Source organism: Carcharhinus amblyrhynchos, chromosome 21 (genome assembly GCF_965287045.1).
Source record: "Carcharhinus amblyrhynchos chromosome 21, sCarAmb.v2.hapA, whole genome shotgun sequence".
NCBI classification, from domain to species: Eukaryota; Metazoa; Chordata; class Chondrichthyes; order Carcharhiniformes; family Carcharhinidae; genus Carcharhinus; species Carcharhinus amblyrhynchos.
Window position 1 is genome coordinate 41242475 of NC_137344.1, and position 25492 is coordinate 41267966.

Genomic DNA, 25492 nt, shown 5'->3' on the forward strand with positions numbered 1-25492 from the left:
CAGACAGACAGACAGCACGGGCTCAATCCCAGCCCCTGGCTGCTCACTCACTCTGCTGCCCTCACACTGTCAATAACTCTGATCAACCCCAAGCCTCACACTGCCCACAGCACGGGGGGGGGGGGGGGGGGAGGAGGACACTCGGCCCATTCAGTCTGCACTGACCCTCCAACAGAGCATCTTACACAAGCCCAGCCCGGAGCCCAGGGCTGTCCCAGAGCCACTGTTCCTCCGCCCCCCCGCAGTCCCAGGCTCGCCACAGGGACCGGTACGGACACTCACCTGCCGTGGGCACACAGCAACCCGCTCCGCCACGCCCCCCGGAAACGCGTCAGCGCCACCAGCCCCGCCTCCGTAGGATACGTCACCATCCTGCACCTGATCCCTACGTCATATCCTGCAAGTACTGATTGGTGAGCTCTGTCTGTGACGTTATCGCCTTCCCTCCAATGAGACTACAGCGAGGGGAAACTACTTCCGGGTTAGCGTCACAGCTTGGGATCTTTTGTTACTGGTTATCCCTGAGCCTGGGTGGGACTGTGGTCAGTGCAGACCCGATGGGCTGAATGGCCTCCTTCAGCACTAGGGATTCTATGAATGGCTAGTTACTGGTGATCTCTGGGGAATGGCTGGTTACTGGTTACTTTTGGCGGAATGTCTGGTTTACTAGTTATCTTTGGGTCATGGTTGGTCACTGGTTATCTTTGGGGGAATGGCTGGTTACTGGTTATCTCTGGTTATTGGTTACCTTGGGGGAATGTCTGGTTTATTGGTTATCTTTGGTTATGATGTGGGTATGCCGGCGTTGGACTGGCGTAAACACAGTAAAAAGTCTGACAACACCAGGTTTTAGTCCAACCTATTTATTTGATAATATACTCGCAAGCTTTCGAGGGGTTACCCTCTTCGTCAGGTGAATGGAGAGTTCTGAGGCCAGAACTCTCCATTCACCTGACGAAGAGGGTAACCCCTCGAAAGCTTGCGAGTATATTATCAAATAAATAGGTTGGACTAAAACCTGGTGTTGTCAGACTTTTTACTGTATCTTTGGTTAGCCAGCTGCTGGCTAGTTTGGACATTTTCTGGGTATAGTTGTTTCATGTGTCTTTGTATATTTGGATTATTTGGTTTGCCTCTCTATATAGCTGTTTCTATGACCTGGAGATGCCGGTGTTGGACTGGGGTAAACACCATAAGAAGTCTCACAACGCCAGGTTAAAGTCCAACAGGTTTATTTGGTAGCAAAAGCCACTCGTTTTTAGAGCACTCGCTGCTCCTTCGTCAGTCGAGTGGGATTTCAGTTCACAAACCAAGGTATTTAAAGACAGAAACTCAATTGACAAAATAATGGTTGGAATATGAGTCTTTACAGGTAATCAAGTCTTAAAGGTACAAACAATGTGAGTGGAGAGAGGGTTGAGCACAGGTTAAATAGATAAGTTTCCAGATGGGACAGTTTGTGTGATTTACTGAAATACAGAAATACAGACATCTTGCCAGCTCCTGACAATGTAATCAAGGAAAATCTCAGTTCCTTTACAACAGGGAGGAAGGAAATAAATATATATTATGAATGAAATTAAACAAAATAACAATTGTTTTAATTTACCTCATTGATTGTGTGGCCTTTTTAAAATATGAATTATCTAATTTCTTGTGGAACGATGTGATCATGGAATCATAGTATCCCTGCAGTGCAGAAGGATGACTTCAGCCCATTGAGCCTGCACTGACAAGAATCCCAGTCGGGCCCTATGCCCTTAACCCCACATATTTATGCTGCAAAACCCCCCCGACACTAATTTAATATGGCCAATCAACCTAACATGAAGTTGGAAGCTCATCTTGGGTTTGAATGAGGTAGTGAGCTTGTGAACAAATTGGCTAAATCTCAGATTGTTTGCAGAGAGATACATAGAGTCGATAGTTTGGAAATGGTACTTGGAATAGGAGATAAAAACAATGGTTTCAAATCTCCCCAATGTTTAATTAAAGGAAATGTCTACTTATCCAGTACAAGGCTACACATTTTCCCATGTTCTCTTTATATTCCTACATTTTCAGATTAGTAAAAATGTGCCAAGAAAATTATGACCTTTGACTTCTGAATACACTTGAAATTTCCCTGATGTCTCAGTTGAGACTTACACTACGTTGACCCTACATCTTAGCCCTACTGACCAAAATTTATTTACTATTATCACAAGCAAACTTACATTAACAATGCAGTGTAGTTACTGTGAAAATCTTCTGGTTGCCACATTTCAGTGCCTGTTTGGGTACACTGAGGGAGAATTTAGCATAGCCAATGCACCTAACTACCACATCTTTTGGACTGTAGGAGGAACCTGGAGGAAACCCATGCAGACACGGGGGAGAACGTGCAGATTCCACACATAGTGACCCAAGCTGTGAATTGAACCCAGGTCCTTGGCACTGTGATGCTGCAGTGTTAGCCACTGTGCAGAGGCATTCCTGCTTAGATGGAATAATGATTCCAAAAATGTTCCTTAATCAGAAAATACAAAAAAGTACATACTAAAAATTGGACTGATAACTGATGTCCCACTCCCAAAGTATAACTTAGTCATAGGAAATTGTCAAACTGGACTGATAAGAACAGATTTCCCTCCAAAAATAGTTTATTCATAAATAGTGTAAAATTGTACCCTAGAACATATCAAATTGAAAATTATAACAATGTTTCCATCCAAACCATACTTTATTCATGACATCTGTAAAAGTACATTCCAAAACATTTCAAATTGGACATGATCAAAAAGTGCAATGAAATTTAACTTTTCTCCTTGGATCATGTTGCACTTTGAGGTGTTAATATTGTTACAGGGCTTGGAATAGGAGATAAAAACAATGGTTTCAAATCCCCCCAATATTTAATTAAAGGAAATTTCTACTTATCCAGTCCAAGGCTACACATTTTCCCATGTTCTCTTTATTTTCCTACATTTTCAGAATAGGCAAAAAAAAATTCTGTGTATCAGATGAGGTTTGCATTATTCTTACAGGACCCTGTGTATCAGATGACTTACTGAGATACGAAGCGGCGTTGCTGGTGGAAGGGGAGGTTTTTACGCTCTCTTTCCGGATGTACTGATCCAAGGTTGTGCAGTGTGCACCATGGCGCTGGTGCTGCGGCTGCTGTGCAGAGCGACAGGCGCAGTTTCCAGCCGGTTTAATGGGAAAGCCTCCTGCCAAACCCGCTTTTGCTGCAGGGTCGCTGCCGGGCAATGCAGCCGCCCGAATCTACTGGCAGCGAAGGCACTGTGTCCCACCAGAGCGGTGAGTTACACACTAGGAAACGCGAAACACCCAGCCAGATGCATTGAGAGTGAATTTGGTGTGGGTGGCGGGTGGGGTGGGGGTGGGGGTGGTTCAGAGAAAAAGTAACATGAGCTGAGATATGAAACTCATAGTGGTGGTCCCCACCACACAGGGAGTAAAGATTGGGGAAAGCGCTGATCTCTGGAACTCAGTCTATCCATTGCCTGGCTTTGGGGTGTGTGAGTTTTCAGGCCACTCGAGAGGCTGGAGGATTAACCATCACAAATTCACACTTGTCAGATCTCCCTGTGTGAATTTACTCATTCCCTAATGGGGATTACGAGGCGGAAGGAGAAGTAGTGGCAGCATCATTGGGTTTGGCAAATGTAGAACAGTGCAGTGTTGTGTGGGGGAATGTTTCCAGGGTATTCAGGTGGTCTCTCCAACCTCGTAGGCAACTCGAACGCTTACTGCAGTGTTTATTTAACAATATTTATTCAGTAATGCTCAGAAATTAGAACTCTTCCTGTAGACATAGAACCACAGAATCTCTCAGTGCAGAAGGAGGCCATTTGGCCTATTGAACATAAGAAATAGGAGCAGGAGTAGGCCATCTAGCCCTTCGAGCCTGCCCCGCCATTCAACAAGATCATGGCTGATCTGAAGTGGCTCTGTTCCACTTTCCCGCCCTCTCCCCATAACCCTTAATCTCCTTGCCTACCAAAAACCTATCCACCCGCGTCTTAAATATATTTAGCGAGGTAGCCTCAACCACTTCAACGGGCAGAGAATTCCAGAGATTCACCACCCTTTGAGTGAAGAAGTTCCTCCTCAACTCCGTTCTAAACCGCCTCCCCTTTATCTTGAGGCTGTGCCCTCTAGTCCTGCTGCCCTTTCTGAGCGGGAAGAACCTCTCCACCTCTATCCTATCCATCCCTTTCATCATCTTATACGTCTCAATGAGATCTCCCCTCATCCTTCTGAACTTTAATGAGTACAAGCCCAGTCTATTCAGCCTCTCCTCATAGCTCAACCCCCTCAACTCCGATATCAGCCTAGTGAACCTCCTCCTATTGAGTCTGCATCAACTCTGAAAGAATGTCTTACCCAGGCCTACGAAACCCTGGGGGCTATCTTCCCCAGGCCCACTTACACCACCCCGCTCCCGTAACCCTACACATTTACCATGGCTAATCCCCCTAATTTACACTTCTAGGGATGCTGAGGGCAAGTTAGCATGGCCGATCCATTTAACCTGTATGTCTTAGGACTATGGGAGGAAACCCACACAGACATGGGGAGAATCTGTTAACTCCACATAGACAGTCACCCAAGGCCGGAATTGAACCCGGGTCCCTGGCGCTCTGAGGCAGGAGTGCGAACCTCTGTGCCACCGTCCTGCAAAAGAAAAAGTAATTTTATTTACATATGCATACAAAATTGTCCCTTGCTTATTAAAGGATGATTAGCATCCTGGAACCAACATGAAGTGCCATCTGAACTCTTTGGACACTAGTCTTAGATCAGTGATGTGATTATAGTTGTAAATTGGAAAGATGATGCAGATATGTTATTGAGCAAAAAAAAAGAGGTAAAATAATGCAATGGCAACTACTGAGAGCGGAGAATTTACCTGAAGCTTCTAATTTATCTCCCTGTACCTTCATGGGTGCAAATTTTAATGCCACAGACATTAATGTGATTTGTTACTGAGCACTGTCAGGCTCTGGTCATTTACAGGTAGAGTTTAGGGCCACAAGAAATAATTTTTTTTGTAATGTGAACACAAAGGCTCAAAGTTTTGTATATTAAAACAAACCTTGTGGTTTGTATTAAACCTTTAGCGAGGAAGGTTATTTTACTCAGTGCCAGATATATTAGATCGAGATTAATTATTGGACCATTTTGAAGATATTCTGTATAAATATTACAAGTTTTAGATTTTGTCTACTTCATGGAAGCAATGATTTTGTTAAATGAGCTATTTGGTTTTATCTGAGAACTGGATATCTATACCATGGACTGGTGTATGGTTTTTATAATGGTTATGTGATGATTTTGGAGTCAAAAGTTCATTCATAAGAACATAAGAACATAGGAAATAGGAGCAGGAGTAGGCCATCTAGCCCTTCGAGCCTGCCCCGCCATTCAATAAGATCATGGCTGATCTGTTGTGGCTCAGTTCCACTTTCCCGCCCTCTCCCCATAACCCTTAATCCCCTCTCTTATCAAGAACCCATCAACCCGCTTCTTAAAAATATTTAGCGAGGCAGCCTCCACCACTTCAACGGGCAGAGAATTCCAGAGATTCACCACCCTTTGAGTGAAGAAGTTCCTCCTCAACTCCGTTCTAAACTGCCTCCCCTTTATCTTGAGGCTGTGCCCCCTAGTCCTACTGTCTTTTTTGAGCGGGAAGAGTCTCTCCACCTCTATCCTATCCATCCCATTCATCATCTTATACGTCTCAATGAGATCTCCCCTCGTTCTTCTAAACTCTAACGAGTACAAGCCTAGTTTATTCAGCCTCTCCTCATAGCTCAATCCCCTCAACTCCGGTATCAGCCTAGTAAACCTCCTCTGCACTCCCTCCAGGGCCAAAATATCCTTGCGCAGGTGCGGCGCCCAAAACTGCACACAGTACTCCAGCTGCGGCCTCACCAATGCCCTATACAGCTGCAGCAAGACCTCCCTACTTTTATATTCAATCCCCCTCGCTATGAAGGCCAGCATCCCATTCGCCTTCCTGACCACCTGCTGCACCTGCAAGCTGGGTTTTTGCGACTCATGCACAAGGACCCCGAGGTCCCTCTGCACCGTCGCCTGCTGCAGTTTTTCGCCACGTAAGTAATAGTCCTTCCTACATTCGACAGGTCAAACTGTAATATCTCAAAGATATTAGAACTCCTTAGGAGGATGTTTGTGTTTTCCTAGTCAAACTTGGCTTGTTGGGATTCTCTCACCCCTGACTTAGAAGGTTGTGGGTTCAAGTGCTACTCCAGGACAACATTTCGACTGGGACTACAGTGTTCTGTTGGGAAAGTGCTGCATTATCAGAGAAGCCATTTTTCAGATGAGATAAACTGAAGCCTGGCCTGTCTGCTCATTGCGATGTTTAACATCCTGTGGCCTATTTGCAGAAGAGTAATCTGAATGCCTTGAACAATATCTATCTCTGAGTACAATTTTCAGAGTATTTAACCGTTATCTCCTAATTGAGATTTTGCTGAGTGCAAATTGGTACCGGCATAGTGGTTAGCACTGCTGCCTCACAGCACCAGGGACCCGGGTTCGATTCCTGGCTTGGGTCACTGTCTGTGTGGAGGTTGCAAATTCTTCCTGTGGATTTCCTCTGGGTGCTCGGTTTCCTCGCACATTTGAAAGACGTGCATGTTAGGTGGATTGGCCATACAAAATTGCCCCTTAGTGTCCAAAGATGTATAGGTTCGGGGGATTAGCAAGTTAAATAAATGGGGTTACAGAAGAGGGATTGGATTCACTGCCAGCGTGTCAGCACAGACTTGATGGGCTGAATGGCCTCTTTCTGCAGTGTAGGGATTCTGTGTTTCTAAATACAATGTGGAAATGCTGATGTTGGACTGTGGTAGTAAGAAGCCTCACAACATCTGGTTAAAGTTCAACAGATTTATTTGGTAGCACAAGTTTTTGGAGCACTGCTCCTTCATCAGCTGAGTGTGAGTTGGTATGTTCTGTTTGTGAACTCAACTCCCAATCACCTGATGAAGGAGCAGTGCTCTGAAAGCTCATGCTACCAAATAAACCTGTTGGACTTTAACCTGGTGTTGTGAGATTTCTTATTTACTCAGCCTCTTATCATAGGACAACCCTATTATCCTAGGAACTCATACAATGAATCTTCGCTGTACTGCCTTCAATGCAAGTAAATCCTTCCTTAAATATGGAGACCAAAACTGCCCAGCTCCAGGTGTGGCCTCACCAAAGTCCTATACAAGTGTAACAAGACTTCCTTATCCTTGTACTCCAATCCCATCGCAGAACTGGCCAACGTGCCATTTGCTTTCCCTAATCGCTCGCTGTTTTGGTATACCAACTTTCTGTGTGTTTGTGTGTAAACCGTCAATCACTCCACATTAACAATAACCCACTGTGCTCTACAACGTGGTGAGTGTGTGAAAGATGCTCATTAATTGCAAGGTTTGTTTGTTCTTGTGTCTACAGTTCAGTAAAGACCTTTGCTCGATTTGGAAGCCTACCAGACACTCCACCCACCATCTTCACTACTTCAGTACAATGCCTCCATCACCATCTGGGAAGAAAGCAGACAGCGGCACTAAGAAGGGTGGGGTAAGTGCGGCTGGAGTTAATTTTGATGAATAAAATGGGAATGTTGATTGAGTATTCACTGTCAAACACAGACTATGGGATAGATTTTCTAGTTCCTATGCCTGCACAGGCAGACACCTTTGCAGACATGTTACCCTTCCTGTCTGACATTCCATCAGGATTGGTATATCTTAGTATAGTTACAGTATAACTATAACAAACATTTGAATTAATCAAGTCTTACTCTGGAAACATTAGCACAAAATTGGCCACCCCAGTGCATAATTATGAGAGTGCTGCACTGTTAGAGGCGCTGTTTCAGATGAGACATAAAAATGAGGTCTAAAACTGCCCCCTAAGAGGCCTGTAAAAGATCCTGTGGCACTAGTTTGAGAAGAGCAGAGAAATTATCTCCATGGTCTGGCTAATATTTATTTAGCAATCCACGTAATTGAGAGAGATTTTCTGGTCATTATCACTTTGCTGCTGGTGGGAGCTTGCTGTGTGTAAATTGACTCCTGTTTTCCCACATTATGACAGTAACTATACTTCATTGGCTGTAAAACACTTTGGGAGATCCTGAGGTTGTGAAAGATGTTATATAAATGCAAACCAATTTTGGGCCAATCTTTTAAAAAATTAAATACAGTAGTTTGATTGGAAGGTCCAGTTTTTCTGTAATCATTGTGTAGAATTTATTGGGAAGTATTGTTGTGAAGGGACAGCATTGTTACATTAGCATTGTTCTGCTTCACAATGCTATACATCACAGTTGAACAGTGATAGAATCACAACATTGTACGTGCAGATTGTCTGAATAAAATATCACTAAATATATTTTGCTTTTGAAGCTATGCCAAGTATCGATATCTTGTTAATTACATGGTTAAGCTTTCTCAATCACATTGTTAAGATTAAGAGAAACATTGTCTTTGATTATGTATAATAGGGGATCTAATCATCCACAGATGGGTGGCACAGTGGTTAGCACTGCTGCCCCACAGGGAACCAGGTTCGATACTGGCCTTGGGTGACTGTCCATATAGAGTTTATATGTTTGCCCCATGTCTGTGTGGATTTTCTCCCATCCGGAGGTGTGTAAGTTAGGTGGATTGGCCATGCTAAATTGCCCCAATATGTGTAGGCTAGGGGGATTAGCAGGGTAAATATGTGGGGTTTCGGGGATAGGGCCATGGAATTTGACGAGCAGGTAGGCTCAGTTGACTAGTGTGTGTAGATTAGATTAATGGTAACCCGACAGAATTCAATCCGGCTGAGGTAGACTCGGGGCCTGCTCACTCTCGCTTTCCACAAGGGGGGGGGAAAAAATCACAGCGTTTGGCAATTATCACAGAACCATAGCTAAGTACTAGGTAGGGAACTAAAGAAGCATAAATAGGAGATAGCAGGGACACTGAGTTGTGTGGGAGGAGAGCTGTGAGACTGAACAAGCCATATAAATTCCCTCAGTAAAGAAAAGTTGTGTGTCTTAGTTTCAGCTTCATCAACCGGCTTGGATCCCATTAACACTAAGGTCTCCAGTGTTCAAAGCCACTGAAATTATTTTAAATCTGGCCATCTATTTACAGTTTGGTTAATACAATTTTTTCTGAGATTTTTTTTCTTTCTTAGTAGCCTGTAACGTGGAAGTCTTTAGCAATCACTTTTGCTGTTGGAGGAGGCCTGTTGGTTGTCATGAAGTACTTTAAGAAAGAAAAGGAAGAAAGTAAGTCTTGGTTACAACATAATTTATCACTTTGCATCTACAGAGGAAAGATCGGAGCTTTTTCAAAATGATGAAAGGTTAGAACCAATGGAAGTGCATAAAGGATTGGTAACCATGTGCATAATTGTCAAAGGCTGCCACAGAAATTACTCTCAAAGGCCAATGGAACGCTAAACTTTATAGTGTATTAGAATACCATGGAATACATATCTACATTGCTGCAGTGACTGCACCTCTGCAATGTCCTATGGCTGTAACAGTTGCTAGATAAAAGCACGTCTTTCTGGAAGAGAAACATGGCCTCTGTAATAAAAAACACACAATGCTATCAATGTTCGCCAGGCCTGGTGATATGTTTGGAGAGAGAAACAGAGTTAACGGGCAGAATGTTCCTGTTCCCATCCCGTCCATCATGGGAATTGTAGCAGGTGGGACCTGGACCATGCAAAGATCTGTTGACCTTGGGCAAGATTTTCCGGTCTTGGGATGAGTGTGGCTGGAAAATCCCACCCAACGTTGACGATCTTTCATCTATTCCAATGAAAGACCATCGACCCAAATTTAACTATGTTTCTCTCTCCATAGATACTACTCGACTGGCCGAGCATTTCCACCATATTCACTTTTTATTTTGAGTTTCTAGTATCCACAGTACTTTTTTTTCGTATTAATCATCACTTTGTTAAGCGGGAGGGTTAATGGACTCCTATCGGCTTAGAGGAAGCATTTAGTTCTGACTGAGCCCTTGTGCATCCCAGTTGGATGAAGGAATAGCTATTGTAGTTATATGTTAACATAGAATTTTAAAATTACCCCTGATTATTCTCAACAACAAGAAGCATTTGGATAGCCTCTTCTACATGATAGTTCCAAGCAATATTACTGTTATTTGCCTGTGACCTGTTCTTTTCAGCGTATGGTGTAAATTTATTTGCACGTCTGCTCACACAGGTTGGGCTGGATTTTATTCTCCCCTGCCAATAAGTTTGAACACAGTAAAAAGTCTGACAACACCAGGTTTTAGTCCAACCGATTTATTTGATAATAGACTCACAAGCTTTCGGGGTTAGCCCCTTTGTCAGGTGAATGGAGAGTTCTGGCCTCAGACAGAGCATATAAAGCACAGACAGTGTGTGCTTTATATAAGTCTGTGCTTTATATGCTCTGTCTGAGGCCAGAACTCTCCATTCACCTGACGAAGGGGCTAACCCCGAAAGCTTGTGAGTCTATTATCAAATAAATCGGTTGGACTAAAACCTGGTGTTGTCAGACTTTTTACTGTGTTTACGCCAGTCCAACGCTGGCATACCCACATAATGAGTTTGAAGGCAGGGAGAATTTTAAATCGAGTGGGTGCCCTGCCCACTGCCTACCTGCCCACCTCCGCTCCCATCTCAATTTGGGGGTGGCGTCAGATGATGACCTGCCAGTGTGCTTATTGCGCCATTTAAGTGGGAAATTAATGCCCACAAGGACCTCATCTTGCCTCTGCCCTAATAGGTCAGGGAGCAATGGGTGGTTGGTGAATGAAACCTGGTGTGAGTTAGGATATGGACAGCAGGATTTGGATAGAGTTTATTGAGGGTGGAAAATAAAAGGCTGATGCGGAGTGTGTGGAATTGTTGAAAAAGTCCAGAGGCAACAAAGGCATGGGCAAAGGCTTCAGCAGCAGATGGGGGGAAGCAGGAACAGAGTTGGGCAAGGAGGAAATTGGCAGTCTTTATGATGGTGTGAAAATGTGATTGCTCGCTGACTCTGTGGTCCAATACGACATCAAGGCTGCCATAAGCCAGGGACCATCTTAGTTGCCAGAGAGGCGGATAAGAGTTGGAGGTTAGGGAATGACGTTTGTGGTAGGGACGGAAGGCAATGGCTTTGGACTTCATGATGTTTGGTGGGAGGAAATTTCTGCTCATCCAGTACTAAATGTCAGACAAGCAGTCTGATACTTTAGCAACAGTGGAGAGGTTAAAGGAGGTCCTGATCAGGCTGAGCTGGCTATTTTCAACCTGCATTTGGAACCTGGAATTTTCAGAAAATATCCTGGAGGGCGAACACCTCACATCTGTATTCCCTGTACACTATATACACCTGGAACTAAGATAGTGGGAAGTCACCTGATCTCCTGTCTGCAGTGTAACCATTTCTAATTGAATGCTAAGAGGAGAGGGATATTGGGCTGGGACTGTCTTTGTCCTGTGAGGGGAATGCCTACAAAACATTCCACCCCTGGCAATTTGGGTTCTGGAGCACACACGATCTTGAAAACTTCATAAAGAAGAGCAAATTATTGCAGAATTTGGATAGGCAGAGTTTATTGAGGTGTGGAATCTGAAACCAAAAGAGAAAATGCTGGAAAATCTCAGTAGGCCTGGCAGCATCTGTTTGGAGAGAGAAGAGCTGACGTTTCGAGTCCAGATCACCCCTTGTCATTTTGAGGGATAAGCTTTTGACAGATGCTGTCAGACCTGCTGAGATTTTCCAGCATTTTCGGGTTTGAAAACTTCTTTTTGTTTTCTTCGAGTTTTAGAGTATAAGACTGCCTCTGAGACTGTGCTTTCTACTGCCTTTTGGCACTAATTTTCTAAGTTTCATGTTATAGACGCAAGTCAAAAGATGTATGGGTAGATTTTTTATAAGTTATTCTGTAGTGGGATGTGGACATCGCTGGCTGGGCCAGCATTTATTGTCCAGCCCTATTTGCTCTTAAACTGAGCGGCTTGCTAGGCCATTTCTGAGGGCAGTTAAGAGTCAGCCACATTGCTGTAGGCCTGAAGTCACATATTGGCCAGACCGGGTAAGGATGGCAGGTTTCCTTCCTGAAAGGACATTAGTGAACCAGATATTTTACAACAATCGATGATAGTTGGTAGTAGTGAGGGTCACCATTGCTGAAAAGATCTTTATACTCTAGATTTTATTTATTTGAATTTAAGTTTCATCCATTGCCCCTGTGGGATTTGAGCCTCTGTCCCCAGAGCCTGGTCTTGGGATTACCAGTCCAGTAAAATTACCACCACATCTCTCCATCTGTGAATTGAAGATCATGCACAATGGGCCAGTGTTTTATTTTCTGATGTATGCGTTTGTTCCAACGTACCCTGAGAGACATTCACTTGGTGGGAGGAAATTTCTGCTCATCAGTACTGAATGTCAGACAAGCAGTCTGCTAATTTAGCAACTGGAGAGGTTAAAGGGGATCCTGATCAGGCTGGATTTTCCCATCCTGCCCACTATGGCAATCGTAGCGGCGGGGAGGGGGACTATAGAAAGGGTGCGATTTTTCTGGTTTGGGGGTGAGTTCGGCCAGAAAATCCTGCCCATTGTTTTGAGATCTAATATTGCAGATCTGGCAAAACAGAAAGCTTTTATTGAACATTCATACGAAGTTGTGGGATATACAGAAAACGGTATAGCACAGGAACAGGCCCTTTGGCCCTTCAAGCCTGCCCCAATCATGATGCTTGCCTAAACTAAAACCTCAAGATATGCACTCAGAGTCCATATCCTTTCATTCCCATTCTATTCATGTATTTGTCCAGATCCTCTAAAATGCTGCTATCGTATCTGTTCCCACCACCTCCCTGGGCAGCATGTTCCAGACATTCAACAACTTGTGTAAAAAAGACTTGGCACATCTCCTCTAAACTTTTCTCCATGCAGCTTAAACCAATGTCCCCTAGTACTTGACTTTTCTACCCTAGGAAAGAGCATCTGTCTATCCTTGTGTTCATATCATTTTATTAGAATTGGTTTTATTTAGAGCTTGAGAAGGAGCGGACCCGCAGCATTGGAAAGGCAGCACTCGGAGGACCCTTTTCACTCATCAGTCATACAGGACAACCCAAGACGGACAAAGACTATCTTGGACAGTGGGTCTTGATTTATTTTGGGTTCACACACTGTCCGGACATCTGTCCTGAAGAACTGGAGAAAATGGCTGCGGTTGTGGATGAAATAGGTAACAATTTCAACAAAAGTTGATTGTTGAAAATATGTACCAGATGATTAAACAAAAGGTTTTGCTGTTCAAGGTGGTATCATTTTAAATCTAACTGATTAATGAGGCACGTATTGAAAGCATTTGTGAACTAACATTAAAATGTCATTTCAGGCTTATGTTGCCCTAGTGTAGGTCCAAAGGTCATAATGTTGTTCTTGAGGATAAATAGAAATGAAGGAATCATGGAATCCTACAGCTCAGGATGAGGCCATTCAGCCCTACGGGTCTGCAGTGACCACAATCCCATCCAGGCCCTGTTCCCGTTAACCCTCATATTTACTCTGCTTGTACCGCTGACACTAGGATTAATTTAGCATGGCCAGTCAACCTAACCTGCATATCTTTGGACTGTGGGAGGAAACCGGAGCATCCAGAGGAAACCCATGCAGACACGGGGAGAATGTGCAGACTCCGCACAGACAGTGACCCCGAGGTCAGAATTGAACCCACGTCCCTGGCGCTGTGAGGCAGCCGAGCTAACCACTGTTGTTCCCAGGAGTTTATACAGAGGAATATTCTGGTGCATTTTCTTCTGTTTTGTATACAGAAATCTTCCTAACTTTTTATTGAAGGTCACATTTTTGTCTTTGTCTGCTGGGGAGATGTGAATAGACGTTTAGAGCAACAGTAAGTCTCGTGCCAACTAACAGATAAGAGAGATTTGAGTCTCAAGTGACACTGGTACTTCTCTATAAAACCTTTTTTTTGTGTGTGTCCTTGTTCTGTTGTGCAACATTGAACAGTAGATCCCCAAGTAGCTAGTGTAGTGAAGGATAAATACACGACAGAATCAAAGATGAATAAGTTATATTGTGAATCACAGAATCCTACAGTGCAGAAGAGGTTATTTGACCCATCGAGTCTGCACCAACACATGAAATGCCCTGACCTGCCCGCCTAATCCCACTTACCGGCACTTGGCCCATAGCCCTGAATGTTATGGTATGCCAAGTACTCGTCAAGGTAGTTTTTAAAGGATGTGACGCATCCCACCTCCACCACCTTCCCAGGCAGCGCATTCCAGACCATCATCACCTTTTGAGTAAAAAACGTTTTTCCTCAAATCCCCTCCCCTAACCTCCCATCCCTCACTTTTAACTTATGCTGAATAAACTAGGCTTATACTCGTTAGAGTTTAGAAGAATGAGGGGAGATCTCATTGAGACATATAAGATGATGAAAGGGATGGATAGGGTAGAGGTGGAGAGACTCTTCCCGCTCAGAAAGGACAGTAGGACTAGAGGGCACAGCCTCAAGATAAGGGGGGGTGTGGTTTAGAACGGAGTTGAGGAGGAACTTCTTCCGTCAAAGGGTGGTGAATTTCTGGAATTCTCTGTCCGTTGAAGTGGTGGAGGCTGCCTCGCTAAATATATTTAAGACGCGGGTAGATAGGTTTTTGATAGGCAAGGGGATTAAGGGTTATGGGGAGAAGGCAGGAAAGTGGAACTGAGCCACTTCAGATCAGCCATGATCTTATTGAATGGCGGGGCAGGCTCGAGGGGCTAGATGGCCTACTCCTGCTCCTATTTCTTATGTTCTTATGTCCTCCTGTAATTGACCTTCAACTAAGGGGAACAGCTGCTCCCTATCCACCCTGTCCGTGTCCCTCATAATCTTGGAACACCTCAATCAAGCTGCCCCTCGGTCTTCTCTGCACCAACAGAAACAACCCAAGCCTATCCAATCTCTCTCCATTGTGGAGTTTAGCACCTTTTAAGAAAAAAAGTTGTAAATTTAATCAGTTAAAATAGAGTTCTTGAATATCTTGATTAAATGAGGAGGCGAGCCAAACGTGCATTGATGTAAGGATCCGCCTTGTGTGATATTACACTTCTTTACAGTGCGAACTTTCAGCGTTAGGTTGCACCAATACATGTTATGGCTTGTTCCCCACATTGCAAGGTTGACAGCTGTAGATTCAAGCTACAAGGCTCCCTCATCAGGGTAGGAGCTTTCAGGGTTTTGCAATTTTTGATTGGGAGATTGATTCCAGTGCCAGCTATTAGTCTCCCGTGACTGTTGAATACCTCAGTGGATGCCCAGAACCATCTTCCCTCCCAAGTGCAAGGCAGCATCTGTGGAGAGAGAAACTTGAGTTAACGTTTCAGGTCTGTGACCACTCATCAGAAGTAGGAAAAGATTAGCGATATTATGGTGGTATTTTGGCTGATGAGTGGGGGGGTGGGTACAGTTTAACTCCTGGGCAAGGGGAAGAACTTCAGCATGGTGGGAATTGTGTAAGCTGCAGGGTTTTAAAGCGAACAGATACCTAAAAGTGGAAAATGCAGGTCTGGCAGCATCTGTGAACAGAGTTCATTTTTCATACGACTATTCCACAGACTTACCTTTTCGCTTTACTTTGCAACAGCAATCAGGCCTCAAAAATCTGACCTTAAGGCAATCTGCCCAGCAATAGAGCAAATCCCGCAGATTTAAAGGGGCGTCACAGCATTTAGCACTGAGTCCGAGCTCTACAGCAGCCATTGCTGCCAGAGTGCTCGTGACCCCTAAATCTTATCTCACAACCCCAACGGGGATTTTGACCTGCAGTTTAGGAAACCCTGCTGTATTCTGATATTCATCTTTAAACAAGATCAAAACTAAAAGCAGGAGTAGGCCATTCACCCCTTCGAGCCTGCTCCGCCATCCATTATAATCATGGCTGATCATATTCAATATCCTGATCCCAACCCCAGTCCTCCAACCCTCATATTCCTTAATGGAATCTATATTCCATTGAGGTACTTCCAAGTATAGGAGCTGGCCTAAGGGATGTTATTTACTTAGTTGTGTAATTGTACAGAGATTGTAGAATTGTTGTAACTTGTCTAATGCAGACACACACGTGAAAAGCATTATGCTGTGCAATGATTAGATCTCTATTTTGCTTAGGGTGATTTTCTATCTTTCTTGTACTTGCTGTTACAGACAAAATCCCCACTTTACCAAACCTGACACCACTTCTGATCACAATAGATCCAGACCGAGATAACGTTGAGGCGATGGCAAGATATGTCCAAGGTGAGTTAGCAAAGAAATAGAGAATTCTGCAATCAGGTAGCAGATTGGTTAGCACCTACAAGGAGAAAGGAAGTTAATGTTTCTGGTTTAATCCTTTCCCATTGCAGAGGCAGTTCAGCTGTGTCCTTGTATCTTTTTCTGTTGTTGCTTCATGATTTCAAACACGTGCAATTTTATTTTTTCTTTTCATCCGACTAATAGCTTTTAAAAATCCTTTCTGGAGCCCCGCTCTTGCATCCTTGAGAAAGGAAGATGGCATTAGGTTAAGTGCTTAACCTACACTGTAGAATTAAAGTCTTCTTTGTCTCTATGGGGCTAGTATGTGAGTCTTCAGGCACTAGATCTTGTAGTTTTTGTGGTGTCAGATCAGAAACTCTAAGGTATATTGTGAAGTTAGACTAGACCCCAACAATTTTGTGCATAAATGTGAGGAAAGAATACTTTGCCTCATGAGTAATTCTACTAACACTAGGGATCTCTTGTCAAAGCAACGTTTATTCATAACACAGTTTAAATTTACCTTTAACAAAACAAAGTTAAATTCTTAACCGTTGAACAATCTTTGAACATGAAAAGAAACAAACTGTTAACTTCTAACTTATTACTATTCTGTTCCAATGAAGCAATATTTCTCTTACAGACTTAAACCCCTCTAAATAGTTAGCAAATCCAGGCATACTTGCGTTGACTTGGGCTAACAGCTTTGGAGCTTTCAGAGAGAGAGAGAGCTTCCAGGCTTCTGCTTTTAACCAGTGACAGTCAGCAACTGCCCTCCTTAAAATGAAAATGAAACTGTTTTTCTGCTACAAGCCTAGCTCCTCCCATTTCTGGTATTACATGACTCCATCCCTGCAAACCTAACTTACCTTATTACTTTAATCAAAGAAGAGCCCATTAAGGCTTCTGCTAAATAAACCTTAAATGGCTAAAATGAGTCATGCTGCATTTCTCCCAGACAAACCGACTGCTTGTAACAAAAGAGCCCCCTCCTTAAAAATATGTTAATAGCACAATATCATCACATTACTACTCTGTACTACAAATTATGCTGGGACGTTCTGAGGTTGTGAAAGGCACTATATAAATTCATTCCTTTAGTTTGGTATGTAAATCTTTTTTAGAATCTCGTACTGTTAAGCAATAAAAATAAATTTTTGATTCTTTCTCTAGAGTTTTCTCCAAAGTTAATTGGCTTAACAGGTTCGCATGAGCAAATAGAACAGGTATCGAGGGCCTACAGAGTTTATTATAGCCAAGGACCTAAAGATGACGACAATGATTATATTGTAAGTAAATTTATTTCCGCGTGCCAGTGTTTGATTGTTTTCATTTCAGACTCATAGACGTCCTACAGCACAGAAAAGGCCCTTTGGCCCATTGCACCCCGCCAGTCACAAACAAGATGTAACTATTCTAATCCCGTTCCCAGCACTTGGCTGATGTATGCCTTGGCATCGCAAGTGCAGATCTAAATATTTATTAAATGTTACAAATGTCTCTGCCTCCGCCATCCTTTCAGGCAGTGAGTTCCAGACTCCCACTAACTATCCTTTGGCTGAAAAGATTTTTCATCACATCTCCTCTAAATCTCCTGTCTCTTACCTTAAATCTATGCCCCTTGGTCATTGATCTATCCACCAAGGGCTATCCCTGCACTAGTAACACTCTGCTTCAATCCTAGGCAATTGATTGATCCTATTTTTGCATCCATTTATTTCCCATTTTAAAATTACATCTTCGCTTTTGGCATCACTGCTGACCATAGCCTCTTGCCCCAACTGACAAACTGTGCCATTTTTCACAGCTTGTGTTTACCCTTCTCAGTGCTCTCCATCTCCAGCACTGCCTTATAATTTATCTTCTTCTCTGCTCATAGCTTCCTATGGATGGCCTCATTATTTGCCCGCAGACTAAACAGTCCCGCAGCATATCCTTGAGAGTCTGTGAAGTCGCAGTGCTTTGAGATCTGTCTTAACTTGGCAAAATGTGTTGGACTAATTTGCCTGGGGGCTGTTAAGGGGCTTTTAGTTAAACTGAAATTACTGCAATATTACCGATCACTTCAGGATGGTAGTGTATTCACCAATTCAACTATCTCAGTGAGTGACTTGGAGTCAGGCGCAGAAGAGAGTATGAGGCTGCATATTAAATTGCAGATTTGTGCCCCACACGTGCTCAGAAGGATTATCCTCCTCTTCCACTCCTCCTCCATTTTGTTGGCCATGATCCTGGGACCATTTTATGTTTCTCTTATTCTGGTCACCAATGTAATAATTCTGGTCAACCAGTTAGGTAAGTAACAACTGCAATATTTACTTACATGTAACTGTAATACAGATGCCTGCAGTCTCATGGCTGCCAGTCAGCTTCCAAGAAGGTTCTGGAACACAAACCTCTTACCAGGCCTTCCCCCTGTTCCCCAATCGATTCCCCAGGTCACATAACCCTTACTCTGCAGATTGATCCTTAAAGGGACAATCACCTCAGAGGGGCAGCTGGTGTTACCCAGAAACTCTGCCATCCTCTAGCGCCGGCACTCATGGATACCCACTCGTGTCTGCATTATGCAGTTGATGCCCTGAACCGTGGAGCTAATAAACTGAGCCATGATTTGACCACTTCCTGTCATGGATCTGATGTCAAGCCCCTCTTCACCTTGGTCACTGTCTGTGCAGAGCCTGCACGTTCTCCCCATGTCTGTGTGGGTTCCCTCTGGATGCTCCGGTTTCCTCCCAGTGTCTGAAAGACATGCTGGTTAGGTGCATTGGCCATGCTAAATTATTCCTCAGTGTACCCGAACAGGAGCCGGTGACTAGGGAATTTTCACAGTAACTTCATTGCAGTGTTAATGTAAGCCTACTTGTGACATTAATAAATAAACTTTAAAAACTTTTTAAAAAACGACCAGCATCCGGTAGTTTTAAAGTGGCCTGTCTGGTTTTATATATTTCTATCTCTTGCTAAACATCACAACTTTCTTTTTTAAAGAGTTTGGGAACATTGTGTTGATTTTAATTGTTGTTCGTTAAAACTCCAAGATCTCTCTCCAGTTGCAACACCTCAGCCACAGTTCCAGTTAGTGCGTAATCCAGATGATCACCACCCCCCCCCACCACTCTGCCAAGAACTCAGAAAGTTACATTTTTCTGTAGTAAAGTCACAGAATCACAGAATACTATGGCCGTTCGGCCCATCGAGTCTGCACTGACGCATGAAATGCCCCAACCTGCCCATCTAATCCCACTTGCCAGCATTTGGCCGATAGCCCTGAATGTTACGGCGCGCCAAATACTCATCCAGGTGCTTTTTAAAGGATGTGAGGCATCCCGCCTCCACTATCCTCCCAGGCAGTGCATTCCAGACTGTCACCACCCTCTGAGTAAAACCATTTTTCCTCAACCCCTTCCCCCCACCCCCGTCACACCTTCCGCCCTTCACTTTTAATTTGTGTCCCCTCGTAACTGATCCTTCAACTAAGGGGAACGGCTGCTCCCCCGCCACCCAGTGATCAAGCTTGTTAAGATCCTTTTAAATCCGTGCACATTGATGTTCATCATTTTCCAATGCTCCCTATTTAGTGTTGTCAGCAAGTCTGAACACTGTGCACACAGTTTTTTTCCTCCATGATAAGAAATGCAAACAGTATCCTTACTACTGAGTGTCATTCCACTGGTGAGCTGCCTATGCACTACTCTTGTCTACAAATCAACTATTTGCCAATCCGTTTTCATTCATTCCCATTTATCCGGGGGGTTTAGAGCATGTGCAATAGCTTCTTGTGTAGGAAAGTGTTAGATGTCTCCCTGGGATCCAAGTAGTTAACATTCACTCTCTCAGAACATCAATATCTGTCTCCCTTATCCTTTGGTCTGCTGTCTGCTCAAAGAAATCCAGTAAGTTAGTCAAGCATGCTCTCCTGCTCATTTCACCTTCCATTAGCAGATTAGCTCATTCCCTTCAAGATGATCCCTTACATTATTCCTATTGACTTTTGGCTGGACTGGAAGATCCTGGTAGCAAGCGTGATTGGAAGATTCTGATTGCTGGTCAGACTGGAAAATCTGGGCTTTTGTGTTTTTCTTTTAAGCTGCCGTTGGATTCCTTTGCTTTTAACCATGTTGCATTGGCGTGCACAATGGCTGTATTATATGCCATCCTACATGGAAGGTACGATGGAGCGACATGATAGTGCCTAAAACAACAGAGATTTACAACATAGAATGAGACCCTTTGGCCCATCGTGTCTGTGTCGGACATCAAGTCCCTTGAACCTGCAGCCATCATTCAGTAAGATCATGGCTGATCTTGTCTTGGCCTCAATTCCACTTTAATGCCCATTTTCCAAAGTCCTTCAACCATTTACTAATTAAGAATCTGTCTATCTCCTTCTTAAATTTACTTACAATGTCCCAGCTTCCACTCCACTCTGAGGTAATGAATCCCACAGATTCAACACCCTTTGATAGAAGTAATCCCTCCTCTTTTCTGTTTTAAATTTGCTAAATATTGATGGATTCGCCTTTGATCTTGGACTAGAATGTCCTGTCCCATTGTAAACAGTGTATTTAACCAGCAGGACAGTTTTTGATTTGTTCTTAACCTTGTTGATTACTATTACAATGCACCTCAATCCAGCTTCATATTTATACTTCTATATAAATATTCTGCTTGTGCACCCATATCTTAGGTCTTCAAGACTTAACTGATTTTGTGCAAATTAACAGGATTAGAAAGGTTTTTTGTTGTTGTTATTTAAGAAGTGAATGTCAGTAAAATTATTGAAGGGGAGCATTAAGGCCAGGTGCAAAATCCAAAGCCTGTTCAGTTTAAAAATAAACCTTAGAGTTACTTGAGTTGAAGTATTTTAGATTCTAGCATTAAAGTTTATTTATTAGTGTCACAAGTGGGCTTACATTAATACTGCAATGAAGTTTCTGTGAAAATCCCCGAGTCGCCACACTTCAGTGCTTGTTTGGGTACACTGAGGGAGAATTTAGCAAGCCTAAACCTGCGCGTCTTTTGGACTGTGGGAGGAAACCGGAGCACCCAGAGGAAACCCACGCAAACACAGAGAGAATGTGCAGACTCCGCACAGACAGTGACCCAAGCCGGAATCGAACCTGTGTCCCTGGCGCTGTAAGGCAGCAGTGCTAACCACTATGCTACCGTGCCGCCCGACAAATACATAGCAAAGGATTATGTTGCAAAAAGTTAACTGCCTTTATGTTATCCATTTGTTTCAGGTTGATCACACAATAATCATGTATCTCGTTGGGCCTAATGGAGAATTTCTGGAGTATTATGGTCAGAATAAGAATAGTGCTGAGATTTCTGGTTCTATAGCTTCACACATGAGAAATTTCAAACACAAGTAATCTGAACACTTGGCTGCGAGCGAGAAAGAAAACTAATCAAATCAAGCTGACCGTTTCTGGGAAATAAAGGATACACTATTTCAAATTAAGCAAAATAATAGTCCAGAATTCTTTTGGCAAAGCGTACAGGATTGTATGTAGCAACATCTGCTCCTTTTGAAGATGTAAGCACGTGTGAAAACTGAGTAAATACCAAGAACAAAGTTAGAACAATGAATAAAAATGGGAACTGCAAAGGTTACTCAGCATCTGTAAGGAGGAGAGACCTTGTTGTACAGCTTCAGGATGCACACCCTTCACCAGAACTGACAAATTACAAAGGGTTACAGTCAGCTGATTGCCCCATTAAGAATGCTCCAGTGCTTTTCTCTGCATGAGCCACTTCATCTAATTCCACTCTCCTGCTTCCTGTCAGTACCCTTTGATATTCCTCCTCTTCAAGCAACTGCCTGATTCATTTTTAAAGGAATTTCTAGACTCTGCTGTACGTACAGGCTATGGGAGAAAGCTATCCAGCCGCCATTTGTTTTCCAGCTTAGCCTTTAATTGGTTTAAATTTATCTCCTCTTGTTCTGGTCTAGCCTGCCCGCGAAATGAATCTATCGCTATTTGCCTTATCCTAACTCTTTATAACCTTGAAGACTGCTGTCAGGTTATTCCTTAACCTTTTAAGTGCTGGCGATGAAGGCCTCACCTTCTGGAGTCTCTCCAATTATTTTAATTCTTCTGTGAAATGTGGATGTTGTTGGCTAAACCAGCCTTTGTTGCCTAACTCTACTTGCCTTGAGAAGATGGGGATGAACCACTTCTTGTTTGAACCGCTGTGTCCATCTGGTGTAGATACACCCACAGTGCTGTCAGGGAGGGAGTTCCTGGATTTTAACCCAGCGACAGTAAAGGAACAGTGATATATTCCTACGTCAGGATGGTGTGTAGCTTGGAAGGGAACTCATAGGTGGGGTTGTTCCCAAGCATTTGCTGCCCTGGTCCTTCTAGATGGTAGAGGTTGAAGGTTTGGGGAAGGTGCTGTTGATGGAGGTTTGGAAAGTTACTTGCAGTGAATCTTGTACATGGCATCTTTGTAATTAAGGTCTATTCATTTCCATGGGTTTCTTCAGTGTTTTCAATGATAGGTGCCGCACACGCTGTGTAACTAATAGCCAGTGATACTGCCTGCCCTTGGGGAATTAAAAGTAGCCTGCTTAGAGCCACCTCGAAGCATTGCTACATGAATAACATTTCCTTTGGGATGTGTGACACAACACATCTATTTCAACCATTAACCAACAGTCTGCATCTCATTTAAATGTGAGGTTTGAGCAATGACATCTCTGACACTGTGGGTGGGATTTTCTGGGCACGCACACACCAAAACTGGAAAATCCCACCCATGGTCATCGGACCTTTGCTTATCCCCCCACTGCCTGCCTGCTACGATTCCCGTGGTTGGAGGGAAGGGAAAATTCCGCCCCGTGGATCCCTTGGCCTAGCTTTTAAGGTCAATCGTGGTATCCAGCTCAGAAGCTGAGGTGCCACCCATTGAATTAAGGTGATGCGTAATAACAAGTTTAATATTTCTTTAGTCTCTTCCTTTTGAAGACAGAGAACCATGTTGGGCTCTGGTTCCAAAAAAACACAGGCAGTCCTCTCAGTCCTAAGCCAAGGGACCGTTTTTCAAAGTATAAGCTGGGATAGTGTTAGCAGGTCACTCAATTGGTGCAAGGGGAGTGAGGGGAACACAGGAAAATGAAAGAGAATCGGAGTTGAACTTGATCTGCTCTCACTAGCCATCCATGTGAACACATTTTACAAAATGGTTTTCGTGGATAAAGAGGATGGGATTTCCCAGAGGCAATCCACCACTAGCTGGTGAAAGGATCTTCCAGTCCCGCTGCTGTCAATGGAAACTCCATTGTGGTTTGCTCTCTTTGTCAGCAGGAAATCTGCAGTTGGGCGGGGAGTGTTTGGGGTTGGGGTGGGGGGGAGAGTTTTGGGGTAGGGGGACATTGATGAGACCAGAACACCCCGCCAGTGGGAACAGCTGGAAAATCCCACCCTCAGAGTGTGTGGTGTGGCTGATTTTTATCTTCTCCATCGCTGGGGTATTATTGCACACAATTTCTTAACGCCATTATGGAGTGGTTTCAAAGACCCAGATGGAATTTTCCTGACCCACCCACCATGGGAATCATAGAGGGCAAGACAGAACCACGCAAAGGCCGTTGACCTCGGGCGGGATTTTCCATTGTTTGGCAAAAGCAGCCAGAAAATCCCATCCCCTGTGTATACACCATATTGACTTAATCAAACATTCCATTACATCCAAGTCCGAAACACTCTTTTGTCTATAAATGGTATGTAAAAATGCTTCAACATCTTTTCGAGACAGATTTATTAGTTGGCTAGACAGAAGTAAATTTAAATTGCTGTATCTGAGATTTTACAGCCTGACTCGCCTGTATATCTAATACAAAGACATGTACACCTGTTCACACAGTATTTCTGGCAACTTTCAGTTAGTATTGTCGCTTTTCAACTATTACGAGAATTATTTTGTGAACAGAATTTGTTAATTCAACTAAGCAGAGGTAACTATCAGAGACTGTACCTTCTTATGCAATTATACTGAGGAATGCAAGATATTATAATGTAAAACTAAACTACCATTGAGGTATCTTTGTGAAATGGATCTGTCTAGCACCATGAGCCCAGGCCTAGCATGGTTACTATTTGAGATGAATCATAGAGGTCAGGCATGGAGGCAGAAGTCAATGGGAGTAAATGTCATGCAAATTAGGCAGGACTCTTGGCATCTCTGTATTATCTTTAACTATTTCTTTGGCTGGGATCAGTTTTCTTTTCAGGCTATTAAAAGGACATTAATTTGTTTTTGGTGAAGTAAGCTCACAACATGCTCTCTGTTGCTTTGAACATTCCACAGACTTTCGTGCTTTTTTCTTTGATGATTAAAACATGATCAAATGTTGTTGAGAACCCTTTCACGATGTATGGGTCACCATAGTTGAGTAACATGGTCAGCAGTTCAGTCACAGAAAATTATCCCAGCATTGACTACAGTAATGGTACATCAATAATAAAGGAACTGCTCCAAACATTTGAAATGTAGAATTCTGTAATCAACCTCATATGAATCTGTCTTTTCTCAGTCTTTTTTCTTGTAGAACTTCTCAAATTTGACTGAAAATGAACTATTGATTTGAATAGTAAAAGATTGTCTTTTAGATTGTAAAATTGTCAAATTCATGAGAACATTTATGGAAATATGAGTTACAAATGTTCAAGGGCAGAAAAAAATTATGCCTCAGATTCTGTTCAGAATAAAAGGAAGGTTCTTAGCACTCTTTATAATGGAGCAACTCAGACAGTAACTTCTAGTCCACACGTGCGTTGTTAATTTGGAAAATCAGCTTACTTTGCAGACTGTGCTGTAAAAAAAAATGTCCATAACAGACTTAAATGAAGAATATGAAACTCGTTTACATGCCCGCTAACTAACTAAATGAAATTTTAAAAAAAGTTTGGGCAATTGCATTCAGGTATTATTGATGTTTTTAAGGGCTTAATAAGTCACAATTGTTGCCATGGTATTTGGCCTCTGAAAATTCAATTTTACAAGTGTTGGAATCTCATTCTTTCAGTGTTTAATTAGTGTTTGAAATTTAAAATCAAGTTGGTGACCAGATCTTCTGGACAAATGATCCAAGTTGCCGACCAGGACTCTACAGGAGTCCCGACATGCTGACCTCTGTGCAGGAAAATTGA

At 43.1% G+C, this 25492-nt stretch overlaps 1 protein-coding gene across 1 annotated transcript; it reads left to right on the forward strand.

Moving 5' to 3' along the window:
* Window positions 1-3048: 3048 nt before the first annotated feature.
* Window positions 3049-23672, forward strand: LOC145356379 (cytochrome c oxidase assembly factor SCO1-like). The gene is made up of 7 exons (XM_080209059.1): window positions 3049-3300; window positions 7480-7605; window positions 9220-9310; window positions 13074-13271; window positions 16242-16334; window positions 17505-17620; window positions 21578-23672. Exons 1-7 carry the CDS (start codon window positions 3139-3141, stop codon window positions 21707-21709), a joined length of 918 nt encoding a protein of 305 aa, XP_080065185.1. The 5' UTR covers window positions 3049-3138; the 3' UTR covers window positions 21710-23672.
* Window positions 23673-25492: the final 1820 nt, after the last annotated feature.